Source organism: Anastrepha ludens, chromosome X (assembly GCF_028408465.1).
Source record: "Anastrepha ludens isolate Willacy chromosome X, idAnaLude1.1, whole genome shotgun sequence".
NCBI lineage: Eukaryota > Metazoa > Arthropoda > Insecta > Diptera > Tephritidae > Anastrepha > Anastrepha ludens.
This window is the reverse complement of record NC_071503.1, coordinates 15,682,039-15,698,964: the sequence shown is the minus strand read 5'-3', so window position 1 is coordinate 15,698,964 and position 16,926 is coordinate 15,682,039. Positions and strand designations below refer to the sequence as shown.

The 16,926-nt window shown below is 39.2% G+C and overlaps 1 protein-coding gene across 1 annotated transcript in view; it reads left to right on the top strand.

The window, feature by feature from the left end:
• Positions 1-16,926, top strand: part of LOC128869308 (F-actin-monooxygenase Mical) — a 303,193-nt gene that overhangs the window by 13,741 nt on the left and 272,526 nt on the right. Inside the window, exons 3-4 of the mRNA XM_054111836.1 lie at positions 9,337-9,470; positions 9,586-9,752. Of these exons, the coding sequence (XP_053967811.1) occupies positions 9,337-9,470; positions 9,586-9,752 (301 nt within the window). The remainder of the gene's footprint in view (positions 1-9,336; positions 9,471-9,585; positions 9,753-16,926) is intronic.

The following is a 16,926-nucleotide window of genomic DNA, read 5'->3' as shown; positions in this document are numbered from 1 at the left end:
ATATCTTCTTATATGTTCTTTTTCACCATTGAGCAGTTTTCTCTCGAATAATGTTTCCGTCAACTTGCGAGCCTTTCCATCGCTATAAACTCTTTCTGTGATAGAAAAATCGAGGTTTTTGTTCTGACTGCCTGTTACTAATTATCCAGGTTTCTGGATCATCATTCATGATTTTCTCGTTCGACTTGATATCTGTTGTTTCGTTGCTTGTAGCTAAATTTTTAATTTCTTCTTTCTCTTTTGTAGAAGCTAGAAAACAAGAAGTTGTACTGAGAACATCGACATCATTATTGATGTCGGAAGTGAGCCCATACCCTCAGGTTGAAATAGTGATATGTTACTTAAAAATTTAACAGTCACATCGTTGTCATCTGCAAACGAAGAATTAAAGCAATCATGCAACAGCTGTACTCGATATACGCGAGTTGTGAAAATACATATTTTACTCTGGACATGCAATTAATATTAATCCTTATGAGACGTACCTTTGTTCTCTAAGACTAAACAATCTTTTTCCGGACCAGCTTTCTCTTCTGTACCATGTTTTTTCGTGAAATAATTATGTAATTTTGGAGTCTTGTTCAAAACTTCCTTCTCCTTATTATTTTTCTCTAGAGCACGCTTTTTATATGCGTGCTTACTCAGCCTTTCGTGAAGAGGAATATAAAAAAGTTACTACTGCCACCGGAAATAGATGTTCATTGTTAAGTTTAGACAGCTATAAGTAGTTCTGAGTTATAATAAGCTTGCAGTTTTTGAAATGTAGTCAAACTATGTCATAAAGATTGAAGGTGTTTTTTAAATTATGAAAACAAAAAAAAACACATATGAGAACGTATAAAAAAGCTAAATATTATTTCACCTGACGGCTGACATTCGATGATGATCAATGTTGCAGTGATCGCAAATAATAAGTGCGTAACTAATTATATAGATATAATTTTTTGAAATGTAGTCAAACTATGTCATAAAGATTGAAGGTGTTTTTTTAAATTATGAAAACAAAAAAAAACACATATGAGAACGTATAAAAAAGCTAAATATTATTTCACCTGACGGCTGACATTCGATGATGATCAATGTTGCAGTGATCGCAAATAATAAGTGCGTAACTAATTATATAGATATAATTTCATGTATCATTTAAAATATGCAATGTGAGGTGCGGGTATTATAAGCATAGCGGCTAATGTGAGCCATTCTTTTTTTACCGACTAATGTTTTATCATTGACAAAATATTTTGTTACATCAATACGGTTATCTATGTATTATTAAGAACATATGTTTAAAAAAAGTATTTGAATGCTTTTACTGTATGCACCTGCTTTCTAACCTTCTTTTAGAAGGACTGTCGGTTTTTAACAATTTAATATACAAAATCGAATGAGTGATGTGTTTTTCCTGCGCCACATTTGCGTTAACCGGACTCTCTCCAACTTCGAAATATTTTTGAATGAATAAAATCGCTCTGGCGGGTATTGTGGGCCACGAATTATACAATATAACAATAAATAACTATTATTTCTGCGTGCACGAAGGTTTCTGAAGATTGAATTGCGAACAAACTACTAATTACAACAATTGTCATTAATCAACATTGTTTGATAAGTAATTCTCACTCAGTTTTTGTCACTCGAATCACATATATTTATAATATATGAAAGAAAAATTCTTAATTTTTTCGTACACAGTAATGCATTCGAGAGATTTTACGTAATTTAAGTAAAAATGTTATTTTATACATTAAAACCGTGACGTTTTTCAATAAAAGGTTTGGTTTCCCACAATTTCCGACACTGTCTGGTAATGTGGGCACTTTTTTTTAGGAACGTATAATTAACGTTCAGAAATTAACTTTTCTATTCTTACAATTATTTCTCGCATAGATGAATGATTAAACTTTCACTAACTGTTAAAAACTAACCGAGATCAGCTTCTTATTTTCTCTATAAACGTTTTCCCTGAGGTGGCCCCTAATACCCGCCGCTCCTGGAGTATAATTTTTTATTTTTATTTTTTTTTTCTTCTCCAAATTTTGCCGCCCTTGTAGAATCTGCCGCCCTGTGCGCAGGCACCGTTGGCACTTAGTGTAAATCCGCCACTGGATAAAGGTGTTCTTTGTGTATCATACGGAGCCAAATCTTCAATCAACCGACTGCACAAGCTTCGTGTGAGTCGAAAGCTTTTCATGAGTTCCTCTTCTCTGAAAGAAAATGGGTTATTGTTATCACGAATGCTACAAACTTAATTTCTTCTAAATCTTGTTTCATTATTTTTGTCCTCATGGAGCGCTAAAAAAGGTAGCATATATATTACAATTCCTGCATTTCATTTTACTTTTTTACATTGTCATTTATGAATGAAAAATAATATCGTCAATTGACTGCCACGACTGGCTTTACAGTAGGCCATTCGATCAACCCAATTTTTAAGCACATTTTCGATTGTTTGGGCTCCAATTTCATGAATCACAACTTCGATTTCGTGTTTTAAAGCATCAATCGTCTCTGGATGATTCGCATAGCATTTGTCCTTAACTGCTTCCCACAAAAAGTAGTCCAACGGGCTTAAATCACAGCTCCGAGGCGGCCAATTGATATTGGAATTTCGGCTGAATAATCGGTTTTCAAAAACGGTAGCCAAAAGTTCGAGTGTAACTTTGGCAGTGTGACAAATTGCACCGTCCTGTTGAAATCAAATGTCGTCCATGTCATCCTCTTCAATTTTTGGAAACAAAAACTCGTTGAGCATGTCACGGTAACGCTCGCCATTTACTGTAACCGCGGAAGAAGAAGAAGACTCACCACTTTGGAAATAGGTTTTCAATATTTCCCAATTTTGTTCAAGCGTATAGCGTCCCATTTCGTAAATGTCAAACCTTTAAGTAAATTATGAAAACATTTGACATGTCATTTGTGTTACCATTCTCAAAAAATAGGTGGTTCAAAATGGCCCACCCTGTATTTATATTCCTAGCGTAGTGGCCCTGCGCATGTATGTATCATACTTAGTGTACTGCGTCATACACAGTTCAGTGTGCGTCATACAAGTTAACGATGCTGGGTTAAGGGGGGAAGCTGGTCTAGAGCGCAAAAAATTGGCATATTTTATGAATTTATTTTGACTCAACAAAGGAATCAATCGAAAATCTGTGAAATAGGTTTAATAATATAGCTTTCATGGTACAAATACAAAATTTTTCGTCTGAATTAATTTCAAAATGGCCGCTGTCCAGCAGTTCTCCTAAGGCGCCTTTTTTTCTAGTGGGTCCATTGCCGAAGACGTAAACTCCTTAATTTTTGTCCTGGATCAAAATTTTTAGTTTCTATATAACAACAGAAAGAGACGTACGTAGGATTTTTCGATATTTTGTTTTTTCGCGAAATGGTGCACGTTTGAACAAAAAGTTACAATTTTCACTATAAAGAACGACATAAAATTGTTGATTAAAAAAAAAACTATGTAATATAAATAAAAAATCCTACGTACGTCTCCGGAGAAAGGTATTTCGAATGTATTGTCAAAATTTCGTAAGAATCGGTAAAGATTTGTTCGAGTTATGTCTTCGGCCAGTTTAAAAAAAGTGATTTCGAGAAAAACGCGTTTAAAGTTGTAAGTAGCGTTCGGGGCATACCTGCGAGGCACTGCCGTCGAATGAAAAATTTGGGCATTTAGACATTTTTGCTGGCATCCCTCATTGGGTATATTATTTCTAAGACCCTAAAGCACCTTTTAAGACAAAAAAAATTTTTCGATTTTTTCAAAATTCTAGACCAGCTTCCCCCCTTAACACTGCCTAAAGCCAAAGTACCCACAATATCCAAATCAACTGTCCATATAACACCAAGAAACTGGAAGCCTCCATTGAAGACCAGGCAACACGCGCAAGGTAAACTAAGCTGCCAACGCACTTTAACTTCCCGTGGTAAAGCTTTTCGATGCATTCACATGCAGTTGCAACGTGACAGAGGCTGCCGCGTAGGTTATCTTTAACTTTATTTAATATCTCTAAGCTAGTTACTTTTTAGTCAATAACACAATGGCTTATGCCGAAAAACTTTATTTTTTTTATAAATAAAGCTTGTAAGAAGTTAACTGGTGCTCAACGTACCAGTCGCATCCGCAATCCAGTTCGAGTAAAGGGCCCTAAGTAGTGCCTCGCGTACTTTGAGAAAAGTGTGAAGCGATTCGATCAGGAGGTCCTCAAGAAACACTAAAGGACGTGATCGGCGAGAACCAGTGATAGCTTCAGTGGCAGAAAGTCCGCACTCAACGAAAAGTGCGCACCGTTTGACCCTTAGTAGCCAGCAGCAAAAAGGGCCATCCAATATGCCGTTGGACTTTAATGTAAGAAAATATAATATACAGTGAAATTCCCCATTACGGTCAGTCCTTATAACCGGACAGCTCCAATAACCGGACAAATTTTGGGCACACAGGTTTCTCATTCATTTTTTCATACAAATATCATCCTAATAGACGGACACTCTAATAACCGGACGCGGACAAAGTATTTCAAACCATTTTCATAAAAAAATTTCTCATAAACGGACAAAATTCAAAAATATCACAAGCAAGCTTTGTTGTTCATTATAAAAATGAAATAGGTAATTCCGCTTTTAACATGTATGCACACATTCAAGCCCTGTGTTTTAAATTAAGAGTAGTTTTCCATTCAGTTTGTTAAGTTGCATGCAAATGGTTGCGTTCAAAGTTCGTAATAATATGGCGCCGAAAAAGAAAGGTGCTTTCTATTAAAGAAAAAATGGAAATTATTAATGTTTTCGAAAAAGATAAATTACACTGCCCTGCATCGGTTTTGCGAATAAGATGGGACCTAGTGATCCCGAAGGGAATTTTCGCGCTAAGCACGAATCCGAGTTCAAAAATTTTCCATCACGTCAGGTTTTCTAGAAAAAGGGGGTTGAAACCCCTAAAAATAGCGTATTTGGCCATTATTCAAAAATTGTGGAGCAGAACCCTAACGTGCTACGATCTTCGTTATTGTCAGTAATTGAAGGTTGAACTTTGCTCTTTGAAATAAGCCCAAACCCAAATTGTTCGCATGCACCCTTAGAGTAGAGGGTGTACTTATGCCTACGGGGGTAGAGAAAAAAATGAACATAGGAACTTGTTCAACAATAAAATATTTACCCAAATATGTGTATACACTCTTCTTCAGACTTATACTAAAAAAAAATTTAATTCTATTTACAGTGAAATTCCTTATAACCGGACGCTCACCGTCGCAGTGTTTTTGTCCGGCTATGGGAGATGTCCTTTAGGCAAATATTCTTTACTTCCAAAAATTTCTTAAAAAAACTATGTACAATACAATTTGCATATGTGGTATATATTTTGTGACTTCATCCCTTATAAGCGGACATCTCCCATAGCCGGACAAAAACACTGCGACGGTGAGCGTCCGGTTATAAGGAATTTCACTGTAAATAATTAGAATTAAATTTTTTTTTAGTATAAGTCTGAAGAAGAGTGTATACACATATTTGGGTAAATATTTTATTGATTAGATTTTGAACAAACTTTTTAATTTCGAGTGATTATAACAAAGAGTTTGTACATCAATATAATAATAGGCGATATAATATAACACAACTCTGCGATTCACCTCAAGAAATTGTTAAATTCACAACAATCCTAACCATCCACTGCTGCCTCGCACATAATTAATTAAGTAAAATAACAAACGGCTCGTATAACCTATAAAATAATATAACAAACCGTGATTCGTTATCCGGTTAATATAAAATATATCACAGTTTTGCGGTTGATCTTCAAGGGACCCTCCAGAGATTGTTAAATTCACAATAATCATAATCATCCACTGCTGCCTCGCACATAATAAATTAATTGTACAGCCTTTAAAACAATATAACAAACTGTGATTCGTTATCGGGTTAATATAATATATAACATAGCTCGGCGATTCACTTCCGAAAGGGGGACCCTTCAGAGAATATTGAATTAAAACAAAACAAAAATAAATAATAATAACTTCTTTTAGAAATTACACAAAATAACGTCATCAGGCCTTCGCTCCTAGCTTATGGAGTAAATCTTGCAGCACCTAACCTCAGTGCTCCCGAACCTGTGAATTCCGCCACATAATTCAGGGAAATAATCAGAAGGCTCGTGACTGGGATTATACGAAATGACTCATCAATTTTGCATAGGGGCTTACAGCAGATAATGCCCGAGCAGACTATAGATGAACGTTACAGGAACAACATTTCAGACATGGACAAAGTACTAGACGTTGTCCGCTCCCCAAGGGAATTCAACGGAAATTCTACTGAAATTAATAGTTGGAAAAAAAGTATAGAGCGGATAATAAAAATATACGAACCTATCGTAGGCACTTTGGTGTTTTGAACGTCATTTGGAACAAAATTGCTGACAGTACCCGAAGCATTATATTTGTATACATACAAAATTAGAAAATCAGTACACGCCAATAATCAGTATAACATGCCGAAAGGAACATACCTACATCCAACTCCATTCACCCTGGCAAAATCAAGAAGAGCCCGTAATTTTCCCAAGAAAGTTCCAATTCACAAGCCATCCCTTCTATTCAAACCTTGACCACATATCCCAACCAATTCCAACATATTTTATACGAACCACATGTATACCGGCGACCTCAACATCAACAGATCCAGTACTACAATATACAAAATTTACCTCGCAATAAATCCACTCATAACAACCCACCGCCAAGGCCAACACAGCCGAAACCGCCAGTACCCATGGAAGTGGATCTATCACAACAAACAAGGAACCTAAACTATATTACATGAATACGCCGGGTACAATAACTTCACATTGAAACGATCGCCACCCATACATTCACTTCAGTATAATAAAAACTTTCCTAACAAAAGGATTTCAAAGGATTAATCATACTCCCCACACACTCAATCCCACCACAATTGAAACAATATAATTACAATACTGACGCAGAAGATCAGAATCAATCATGGCAGGACTAATATAATTCCTACGAAGAACAGGACCAACAATATTACCCGGATGACGTCAACGAGTACGTATACGTTAATTTTGTAAACCAACTTCTTCGTCACTTATTTACTTCGAATGCAAAACTAGCGCCGGTAGAGTTCTAAAATTCCTTATTGACACCGGTTCAAATAAAAATAATATTCAGCCATCTTTAGTCGCAAAGCCCAAACCAAACGACAGCGCGTTTTTTGCAAACTCTATAGATGGAAAAATAAGTATACGAGTATAACATCACACCGAACTTAATATTTTTGGCTTTAAGAACAAGAAATTAAAGTTCTCTATCCTACCAACACTAAAATCTTTCCATGCAACCATAGCCAACGACAGTTTAAAACAATTTAAAGCTGTTATCTACACCTCAAACGACTACATGCTCATAGAAAATAAAATCAAAGTCCCCATCTATCAACAAATAGGTATCTAAATCGTTAAATTAAAAAAGCAGCGCATATGAATTTAGAACAAAAAATCATTATTGAAAAGTTAGTGCAGTGTTCTTCAAACCTGACAAAAAACAACTAACGACTCTACAGCTTATACCAAATACTAGGTGGTTAACACTAGAACAGGTTTACATGAAAAGCAAATTGGAGTCGAATTTTTGGGAATGTCGGGCAAAATCCCTTTCTCTCATTTTAAGAGGGGAGGAAGGACGACTAAGCAAACGATTATCAGCAAAAACAGCAATTACGCTGAACAGCGACGCAATAGTTGCTTTCAATAAAATTGAAAATACACTCACATCTAGTGAGGTGATGCTGCAAGGCCCCAACTTCAATAAAGAATTTCACTTGACTAACGACGCCTCTAATTACGCTATCCTGGAAGAGTATAACTACGAGTTGAAATACAAACTCGGCAAGACCAACGTCGTGGCAGACATACCATTTCGGACTTCACAAAACTCGTAAATAAACTCTTTGACTGCAACACGGCATAGTGATGAAAGTTCCACCCAAACGTTCATACCATATTCGACGCCCCGGTAAACGCATTCAAGAATTAACTCTTCTTTTCAATAGGCGACACAACCTCTACTCATAGAAATGCCACTGAAAATAACAGCTGTTACAAAAGCATATTTTTCACAGATCAACGCAAAAATCACATCAATCGCAAAACAATGCAAAATATGCCACGAAAATAAATACGAAAGGCATCCAACTATCCCAATCCTGAAAGCTATCGAATTATTCAGAACACATTGACATTTACCATACCAACAATAAGGCAATCTTCACAACAATAGACAAATACTCCAAATACGCCAACGACATAATTTATGTAAGGATTAACAACAGACTAGGTAATAAACTGACACCCCAGTAAAAGCGAGTAATTGTCAATGAGGATAAACACTCAAAAACAAGTTTAAAAAATGCAGAATTAAAATAAGGCTTATTAAATTTTATCTATAAAACGTATAATTAGAGCCAAACAATACATTCCACTCAAGGAATCACAGTAGGAAAGAAAACAATTACTAATTAAAAGCAAGTTAATAATCGAGTAACATGCCACACACATACGGTATAAAACAATTAAGTAGGAAAGAAAACAATTAGTAATTAAAAGTAAGTTAATAATCTAGTAATACTCTATAGGCATACTATATACAACATATTACTAAGTTAAGTAGTAGTAAACATATTTCCAGCCTCCCTTCACGCATATAACCAATAATTTCAATAAATTGATAATAAACAATTAGAAAAAGTTAATAATAAATAACGCTTTCAACCAACAAATAATAAACTCACAGAAATCACTAAAGAAAAAATAACACTGTAGCTAATGAAATAGCTCTAGGTTTACAAAGGAGGTTAAGAGTGTTAAAAGAAGAAATAATAAATATAAAATATGCCATACAATGGGCTAGGTTAGAAATGGTTAGTACTGTTATTTAGAGTAAAAAATAAATTGAGATAGCAATAAAGTTCCTCATAAAAAACATTTTGCCGTGGAACAACATCAAGACGCACGCCACAAATCTGAGAAGGAGCAGAAGTGTACACGCCAATTACTTGTTTTTAAATTTAATTTTAAATTCAATATTATGATTCATAATGATTCTGTGCTGTTCTTTCAATCAGTCACACTCCATAGTTTTTACAATTAAAATTTTTCAAACTCTTTCAAAAGTGGTTCTTATTTTTACAGTGGAACAATCACATTTTTGGAATCATTTACGTCTGATTTAAATATGTATCTATTGATTGCATCAGTTCACAGTTCTAATACCTATAAAGCATGTCTTATAAAGTTAAAAAATATGTTTGCCGTTGCAGAATCCACAAGGTGATAAGGAAATCAACTGTCGCCTGTGCACTAAATCAGTGTATAAAATGGAAGAGATGAGGGCTGAAAAGAGCATTTATCACAAAAATTGCTTCCGCTGCCAAGAATGTAATAAACAATTGAAGTAAGTTGAAAATCCTTTTTTTCCTTGGCATATGTACGCGCTATACTCGTTGCTTAGCAGCAAGCTAGTTTAAAGATTGGGAAATACTAAATTGCACTTAATATTTTTGATTTAGGGTGGACAACTATCGAAGTCATGAGGGCATACTGTACTGTATTGTGCACTTCAAGCTGTTATTCAATCCGAAATGTGTAGAAGATTCTATTCCAGAGATGCCTCGTAAACCGGAATTGATTGTCAGGGAAAATCAGCCGATTGAGTTGCCCCCCGATGTTGTAAGAGGTACTACTTTACTTGCATGTATTCGTATGTATATGGACTCCAAACTTTTCTCTAATGGGTGCCTCACTAAAACCTCACACTTTGATGACAACGTAGCGTATACTTGATGTTTCTCATCGTATTTAAAAATATCTCGCGATATATGTATATTACATATACTCATAATACTCGTATGCCCGTTTGTTTACTTCATTTACTACATACAATCTGTCATTTAAAAATAACATTCAGTATAACTTCTAGGTACAATTTAAAGAATGGCACTGAGTAAGAGTTCCCAGTGAAATTCATTACATAATTCTAAACATTGTTTAACAAAAAACATGATATCTAATTTTATTCATTTAACACTTTAAAACTTTGTATTAAATTAAACGGCATGCATTTTTTTTATCTATGTGGAGCAAAGTTGTTGTCTAATAAATTACACCGCGTTACACCCATTCTTTCCTATGAACGAAATATACTTTTTCGGAAAGGGGATAAAAAATAAAAATATACGTGTATCGGCGATTTTCATGTACACGTCACAATTTTTTTTTTTGTATCTTATAACTTTAAACGAGCAATTCTTGTATGCATATCTGTATAGCCACACGATCTCAGGATTAGCTTAACGGATTTGAATGAAATTGGGCACACAGATAGTGTATCACATTTCTAGACTTTTCATCTAGGTATTGCCACTGACAATGTTTCACAGGGTTGCCACCTGTTCGAAATTAAAAAAAAAATTGCATGAGATATGCCGATGTGGGTATCAAAAGAAAGGTATTTCACTCCGCATTACAATAGAGATATAAAACCCCGATTTTTTTATTAACTTTATTATATTAAAATGAAAAATTGTTACATAAAAAATGTTAATGCTTTTAAAGAAGTTCACTGGGTGTTGGTACAAATTCCGATACTTCTGGTTCCCCGCATCTCGCATTCGATGCAAGAAATGTTGATAGCATTGTTGGTGCTACTGTTGGTTCTCCATCTCTTAATTCGGGAACATCATCAAAAATCTCCATTGAAGCCGCTATACGTTCTTCTGGTGAGTACAGAACCGCTGAAATAACCGATTCTACATTAGCGTAGCGAATTTTGTTGCGCCGAAAGTATTGGTACCCTTTAGTTTGAGTAAAAGTTACGCAAAAGTAGCACAGTTCACTGCAGTGCTCCGTACGTGGTAGACAAATTGTTCGTACAGAGTACTTTATTGTTGACCTTCCATCAGTAAACTTGCATAAATTCTGTTTTCGTAATATTTTTAAAATTTTTACTTGGTGCGAATAAGCCACAAACGTAACAAAAGTTATTTCGAGTCGCGCACTCGATTGATCCAAAGTTTTTCACACAGGCGGACTACGAGCTCTATATTTTATACATAAAAAAAAAAAATTCTAACGTGTACATGAAAATCGCCGATACACGTGTATTTTTATTTTTTCTCCCCTTTCCGAAAAAGTATATTTGGTTCATAGGACAGAAAAAAAGGTCGTTTTTGTAACGCAGTGATATTAATTGGCAAGGCGATTGCTGTATATCTGACTAATATTGCAGATTTCTTCATCTATTGTTGAGACTTTCAGGTCACTGTGTAAAACCTCATTGCATACAAACCAAGGCGCATTGGCACTCGTACGTAGCACCTTATACTGAAATCTCTGCAGAATTTGCAAGTTCGTTTTTGAAGCTGAACCCCATATTTGAGCTCGGTTGGTCCAAATAAGTTTGAGTATTGCTTGGTATATAAGCACTTGATTGTCTTTTTTTTTGTCGGTTTTTGCCCAAGTAACCAATAAAATGAGCTAGTTTAAGTCCGAGTTGCTTCCGCTTTAAAAATATGTGAGAACGCCATGTGAGACGCCTGTATGGCAGAATAGCATTATCTGTTTGGTGAATTTGCGTATTGTTCAAATTTACAGGAGCGCAGGATCCGTTACGAAGGCTATTTGCATGGACTTGCTTTCGATTGCTTTTATACGCAATTTTTTCAATCAGGCGCAGACATTATCGAGGTTTCCTTGTAGCTTAAACGAAGCTGCTGCGGCATGATTACTCTTAGCCATTACAACAATATCATCTGCATATGCTGCTATGTATTTATTCGTCAATAAGGGGAGATCGGCTGTAAACAGGGTGTATAATATAGGCCCTAAGACGCTTCGCTGTGGTACATCTGCTTTTATTGGGTGGAGGTCAGTGACTTCGTCGTTTACTTTGGCAAAAAAATGCCTGTTCTGGAGATATGATATTAAGAACATGTAGTAACTATGTGGCAAGCTCGCTTTAAGTTTATATTATTTGCCTTCATGCCAGACCTTATCAGAAGCCTGCGTGATATCTAGGAAAACTGCAAATACAGGATAAAGCCTTTTCAGCAACAATTTTTCGAAGAGTTTCGAAATTACAGGCAGTCGACTTATCGGCCTATACGAAGAGAGCATGTTCAGAGGTTTCCCTGACTTGGGTATGAGAGTAATCTGCGCAACTCTCCATTGAATGGGAAAGTATTCTTTCTTTATCTTCGTATTAAATATAAAAGTGATGAACTTGTAGCCACATGTGTGTAATTCTTTTTCAACTAACTTTTTGAAGTGTGTCCAGTTTGCATGCTTGTAGTGTAATCTAAGCGAAGTTTTCTTTTTGTAAAATTGAGCGTGTAGAGATAAAAGCAATGGTGAGTGGGCATGTATTTATCGTAGCCTAATTTTTGGAGGCACCCTTGCTTATGCAGAAGTCGATAACATCTGGTGTCTCATTTGGATTACTAGGCCAGCGTCCGATGGTTTTTTACGAGGGTTCATACTGACGACAGTCCAAAACCTCGGTGCTCAAAAGCTAAACGGATCAAATCAATGCGTTAATCAGCGCCCCAAAAATGCAAAAAGCATTTAAGGTGCCAATTGCCTATGCAACACACACTCATTCGAACTTGCCCGACAATTGCCTGCAGCTGCTAAAACACATCCTTTCCCTCATGGCCAACCCCAGGTATTTGACTAGCCTCTCATACCTGATGTTAACCCCATTCAAACGGGCAATCGGTGGATGACTAGGCGACAATCTGCCCTTAAGCAGCATTGCCACGGTTTTTTCCATCGATATGTCGACCCCTATATCTACCCCCCCCCCCCCCCCCCCCCCCAATTGTGGGTAAATGTTAGGAGCTTCCTACCTACTCGTTCCAATTCAACACGTGAACGGCCCTCCATCAAAATGAGAAGGTCGTCCGCATACGCACAGCATTTACTGAGTGGTTCTAACTGCCGAAGCAGGGAGTCCATCTTGAGGTTTCAAATGAATGGACCACAAATAGACCCCTGCGGACAGCCTCGAGCCACTCCGATCTCCACACTTCCGCCCACATCTACTGAGGATGCTTTTCTTTTCGCAAAGTAAGTCCGCCAAAGTGTAATTTCCAGACAGCCAAGCTCCTCTAGCCGTTGTAACACACGGTCCCAGCGCAAGTAGTCAAAAGCCCCCTTGCAGTCAATAAACATGCCAAGGACATATTTATTTACATTCTCCCTAACAACACTGTGAACATAAACCTACGCAACTTAAACACTACGCCCTTTCCTAAATCCATACTTTCTATCCCACCTAACACCAAGTCGCTCAACCATGACCCTTTCCAGCATTTTTCCAAGTACTGGAAGGAGGCTGATACAGCAATAAGGTCGAGGATCGCTCCTGATCCACTCGCGTGGAAAATATCCCTCACATATGTATTTATCATAAATGTATTCCGAAATGAGCTTCCACACGCATTTGCACATCTCTCCGTTCAAACCATCAAAACCCGAAAACTCTTTAGTCCTGACCAGGCCAAACGCAGTGGAGGAACAGGCATCTCTTGTGCAGGAGGAACCTGGGAAAGAACTCACCTAACAGGACATTGGAGCACTTCCTCCACGTCGATAACACAGTGTCACCTACGCGAAGAGAGCTAGCCATCTCCTTTCGACGATCCCGACAGATCGTGAAGACTTGTCCCCAAGGGCCGTCCCTATTTTGCCCAACAAACCTCCTCCACTACTCCAAACCTCATTCCTACACTAAGTTGACACTTGAGCTGGGACAAATTCTCCGAATTGGTCCGTCTGGCACGTTGAAACAACCGAATTCAACTCACTTGTCCCCCACTTCACACCCGTCATTCTCACAGCCCTAGCTTTTCTAAACATCATATTATTCACTCCCCAGACATATTCAAATAGACGAGCAATTTGCTCGTCAACCCTCAACTCCTCAAATAGATTAAGCGGTATACCATATACCGCTTCCCTAACAGTCTGTCCATATCGGTTCCAGTCGGTACATGAGGTACGCCATCGCCTCAATGGACTCACACATTCCGAATGAGAGGTATGAGGAGTAACCATAATTTGTATTAAATTATGATCGCTAATTCCCCAACCCCCCCATATCACTCTATCTACATTCAAATCTGCTCGCTGCTGCCTCATTCATGAGCCTCACGTCAATGTCATTTACACCTCTAGGCCCATCAAACGTATACCATTCACTCGGTTCATTCACGACGTGGAGGCTATTTGCCACGGCCCATTCGCTCAATCTCACCCCGATCGTGGCTCTGATATCCAGTAGTATGGCTGAATACCTTGCTGAACCACATCGGGGAGGTAGCATTCGCATCAAGGCACAAGATGACAGGAATGCTACTCTCACGTACTAGCACCGCATCGATGTATCTCAAGCATGGCTCTAGAGGATCGCTAAGCTTGCAATACAAGCTAGCGACATACATTCTGCGGAATTCCTCCTCGACACACACACATACTCCCCACTGTGATTAGTCAACTACTACGCAAGAGTAGCTTGGCTCACACACAGCTACTGCGGCATTGACTCTAAGGTCAGTAAAGACCCTGAAGCCCCCAGGAAGACCTCTCACAATCAATTGGTGGAGTACGGTTTCTGGAGCAAGGCAATGCCGCAGCCCGCCTCCAAAATACACGCCCCCAACTCACACATCACGGCATAACCCCCTGACGGTTCAGTTGATATAGTTCAACCATCAATGCCTGGCGAGCGCACGGGCCAAAATGGCATAGTATATCGGGTAGACAGTGGACATCATTAGATATCCGGATGGCTTGCCCTTATATGCGGGGCATTGCCGCAACCTGCACTCCTGTGGCAGGCATCCCTCTTCGCCCTACATTCTGCCACACGATGGTCAAAAACCATGCATTGGAAGCAGCCAGACGTCAGGTGGTCCGGCCGTACCCGGAAGGAGAAACACTTGACGTAGCAACGCACTGCTTCTAGGAGGGCGGACATTAGCATGTCCGTACCTTCAAGGACAACATTAAATACCCCTTCAGGACTAACCTTCCAAGGACGGCTGACCATCCCGACGTCCTTCTGTAGACACCCAGGGCTGAACTCCTTCAGGTTCAGACGGAAGAGCTCCCCCATAAAATTATCAGGGGAGATCTGAGTATGGATCCCCTGGACCACAACCCAAGGTCCCAAACTCCACCGCACGTTCACATCGAGCCCCACCTCGGAAAACTTGGCATTCTTTGCCAAGATATCCCTCTCGACAACAAATGGGGCGCGAATAATCGCACCTCCACCCTTCAATGGGCGCATCTCAAGCCCCCTTACTCCATAGAAGGCCCCACTTCCCTCACCACCTTCTTTATTACGTCCTTGGATGTAGTGGGGGTCTTACCCCTCACGCAACCGACCAGGTCTCGACTGGCTTGGGCGCCGGCGATGCAGGCAGCTCGGACACAGGCGCCTGAAACGGAATTCTTCTAAATGCCTCCCGGCTGGACCCAATTTAGCCCCTGTCTTCCGCCCTTTCTTACTACTTTCAGAATCGCCCCCGTTTCCTCTTACCCCCGACTAACCTCCAGGTAACTTAGGAGTAACCTTCGCAGCAACTCCCTTCAACGGGACCGCGGTCTTCTTACGACTTCGAGGAGAAGACTTCAACACGGGCTCCTCCTCCCCCGATGACCATCTCCCTATGGCATCGCGCTACCGAGCGAGAGGGAGTATTCGCCCTCTTCTTTATACTGCCTAATTTGGGCCTAGCCCACCAACCCTCCACCTAATTTGACGAATCCGAAGCATAAAGGTTTCCCGAGCAAAGGAAAAATTTACTCGCTTTATGAGCGACGGCACAAGCAACAGAGCAGGGATGAGTACCGCATAGGCGCGCACACAGCATCCGCACCCAACGGCGAGCCAAAGCAAGCGCGGGAACAAAGGAACAAGACGGAACAAAGTTCCCCGAACAAGGACAAATCGACCAATGTGGAGCTAGCGCTAGGCTCGACCGTAGGCAAAACGCCGCACTCTGTGGTCAGGCACCTCTACAAGGTATTCAACCCTGACGCAGCACTGTGCCTACGCACAAGAACTCGCGCTTTTTCAACCGCTGCTAAGGACAGTAGTATAACGGCACGCCAAATTGGTAGCCACGCGCAGAAATCATCCACGCCAAAATGTAACGGCACGCGCACAGAAAACGACGCCGAAAATAAGGACACGAACGCAAAAGTTGTTAACAGCTCTAAGTAGCGGCACTCTCTTGAGAGTCCAATACTACACACACGGAATTTCACCGACGTTAAAGAAATATCGGCACTCGCACACACGCTCATTATGTCAATAACACGGAGTATAGCAGCACCCACTTGAGCGTCCAACAACACTACCGAAACGGCACTCACCCGAGCGTTCGATTGTTTCCAACACGCTGTACAATAATATGTAGAGCCACGCTAAATATGTTGCGTCACTCGCACAATGGTTTCACGCATCGGTAAAAATTACACGAATATAAACGCAAAAGGAAATCGGCAAAAAGCTCGCAGCGCACAGCACTCCACACGTCCGTTCAACTCCGAAGTCACACTGAGAATCGGATTACTAGGCCAGTAAGAACCCCTTCAAAGTATGATCTAAACTAATTCCTTGTATTGATTTGAAGAGTTCACGCCCTTAAGGTGTTATAAGACGTCAGCCCCATTGAATATGCTTCGCATTATAGTTGCCGCCTGCTACGAATCTTGGTCCTAGCGTTTTTAAGCAATCTTCATTTTCATCGCGTTTAACGGAATGGTTTTGTGGACAATATACAAATGCTATTATTAATGAGCTCTTGCTATCTGTGACTTTTATAGCAGTTGATTGCAAA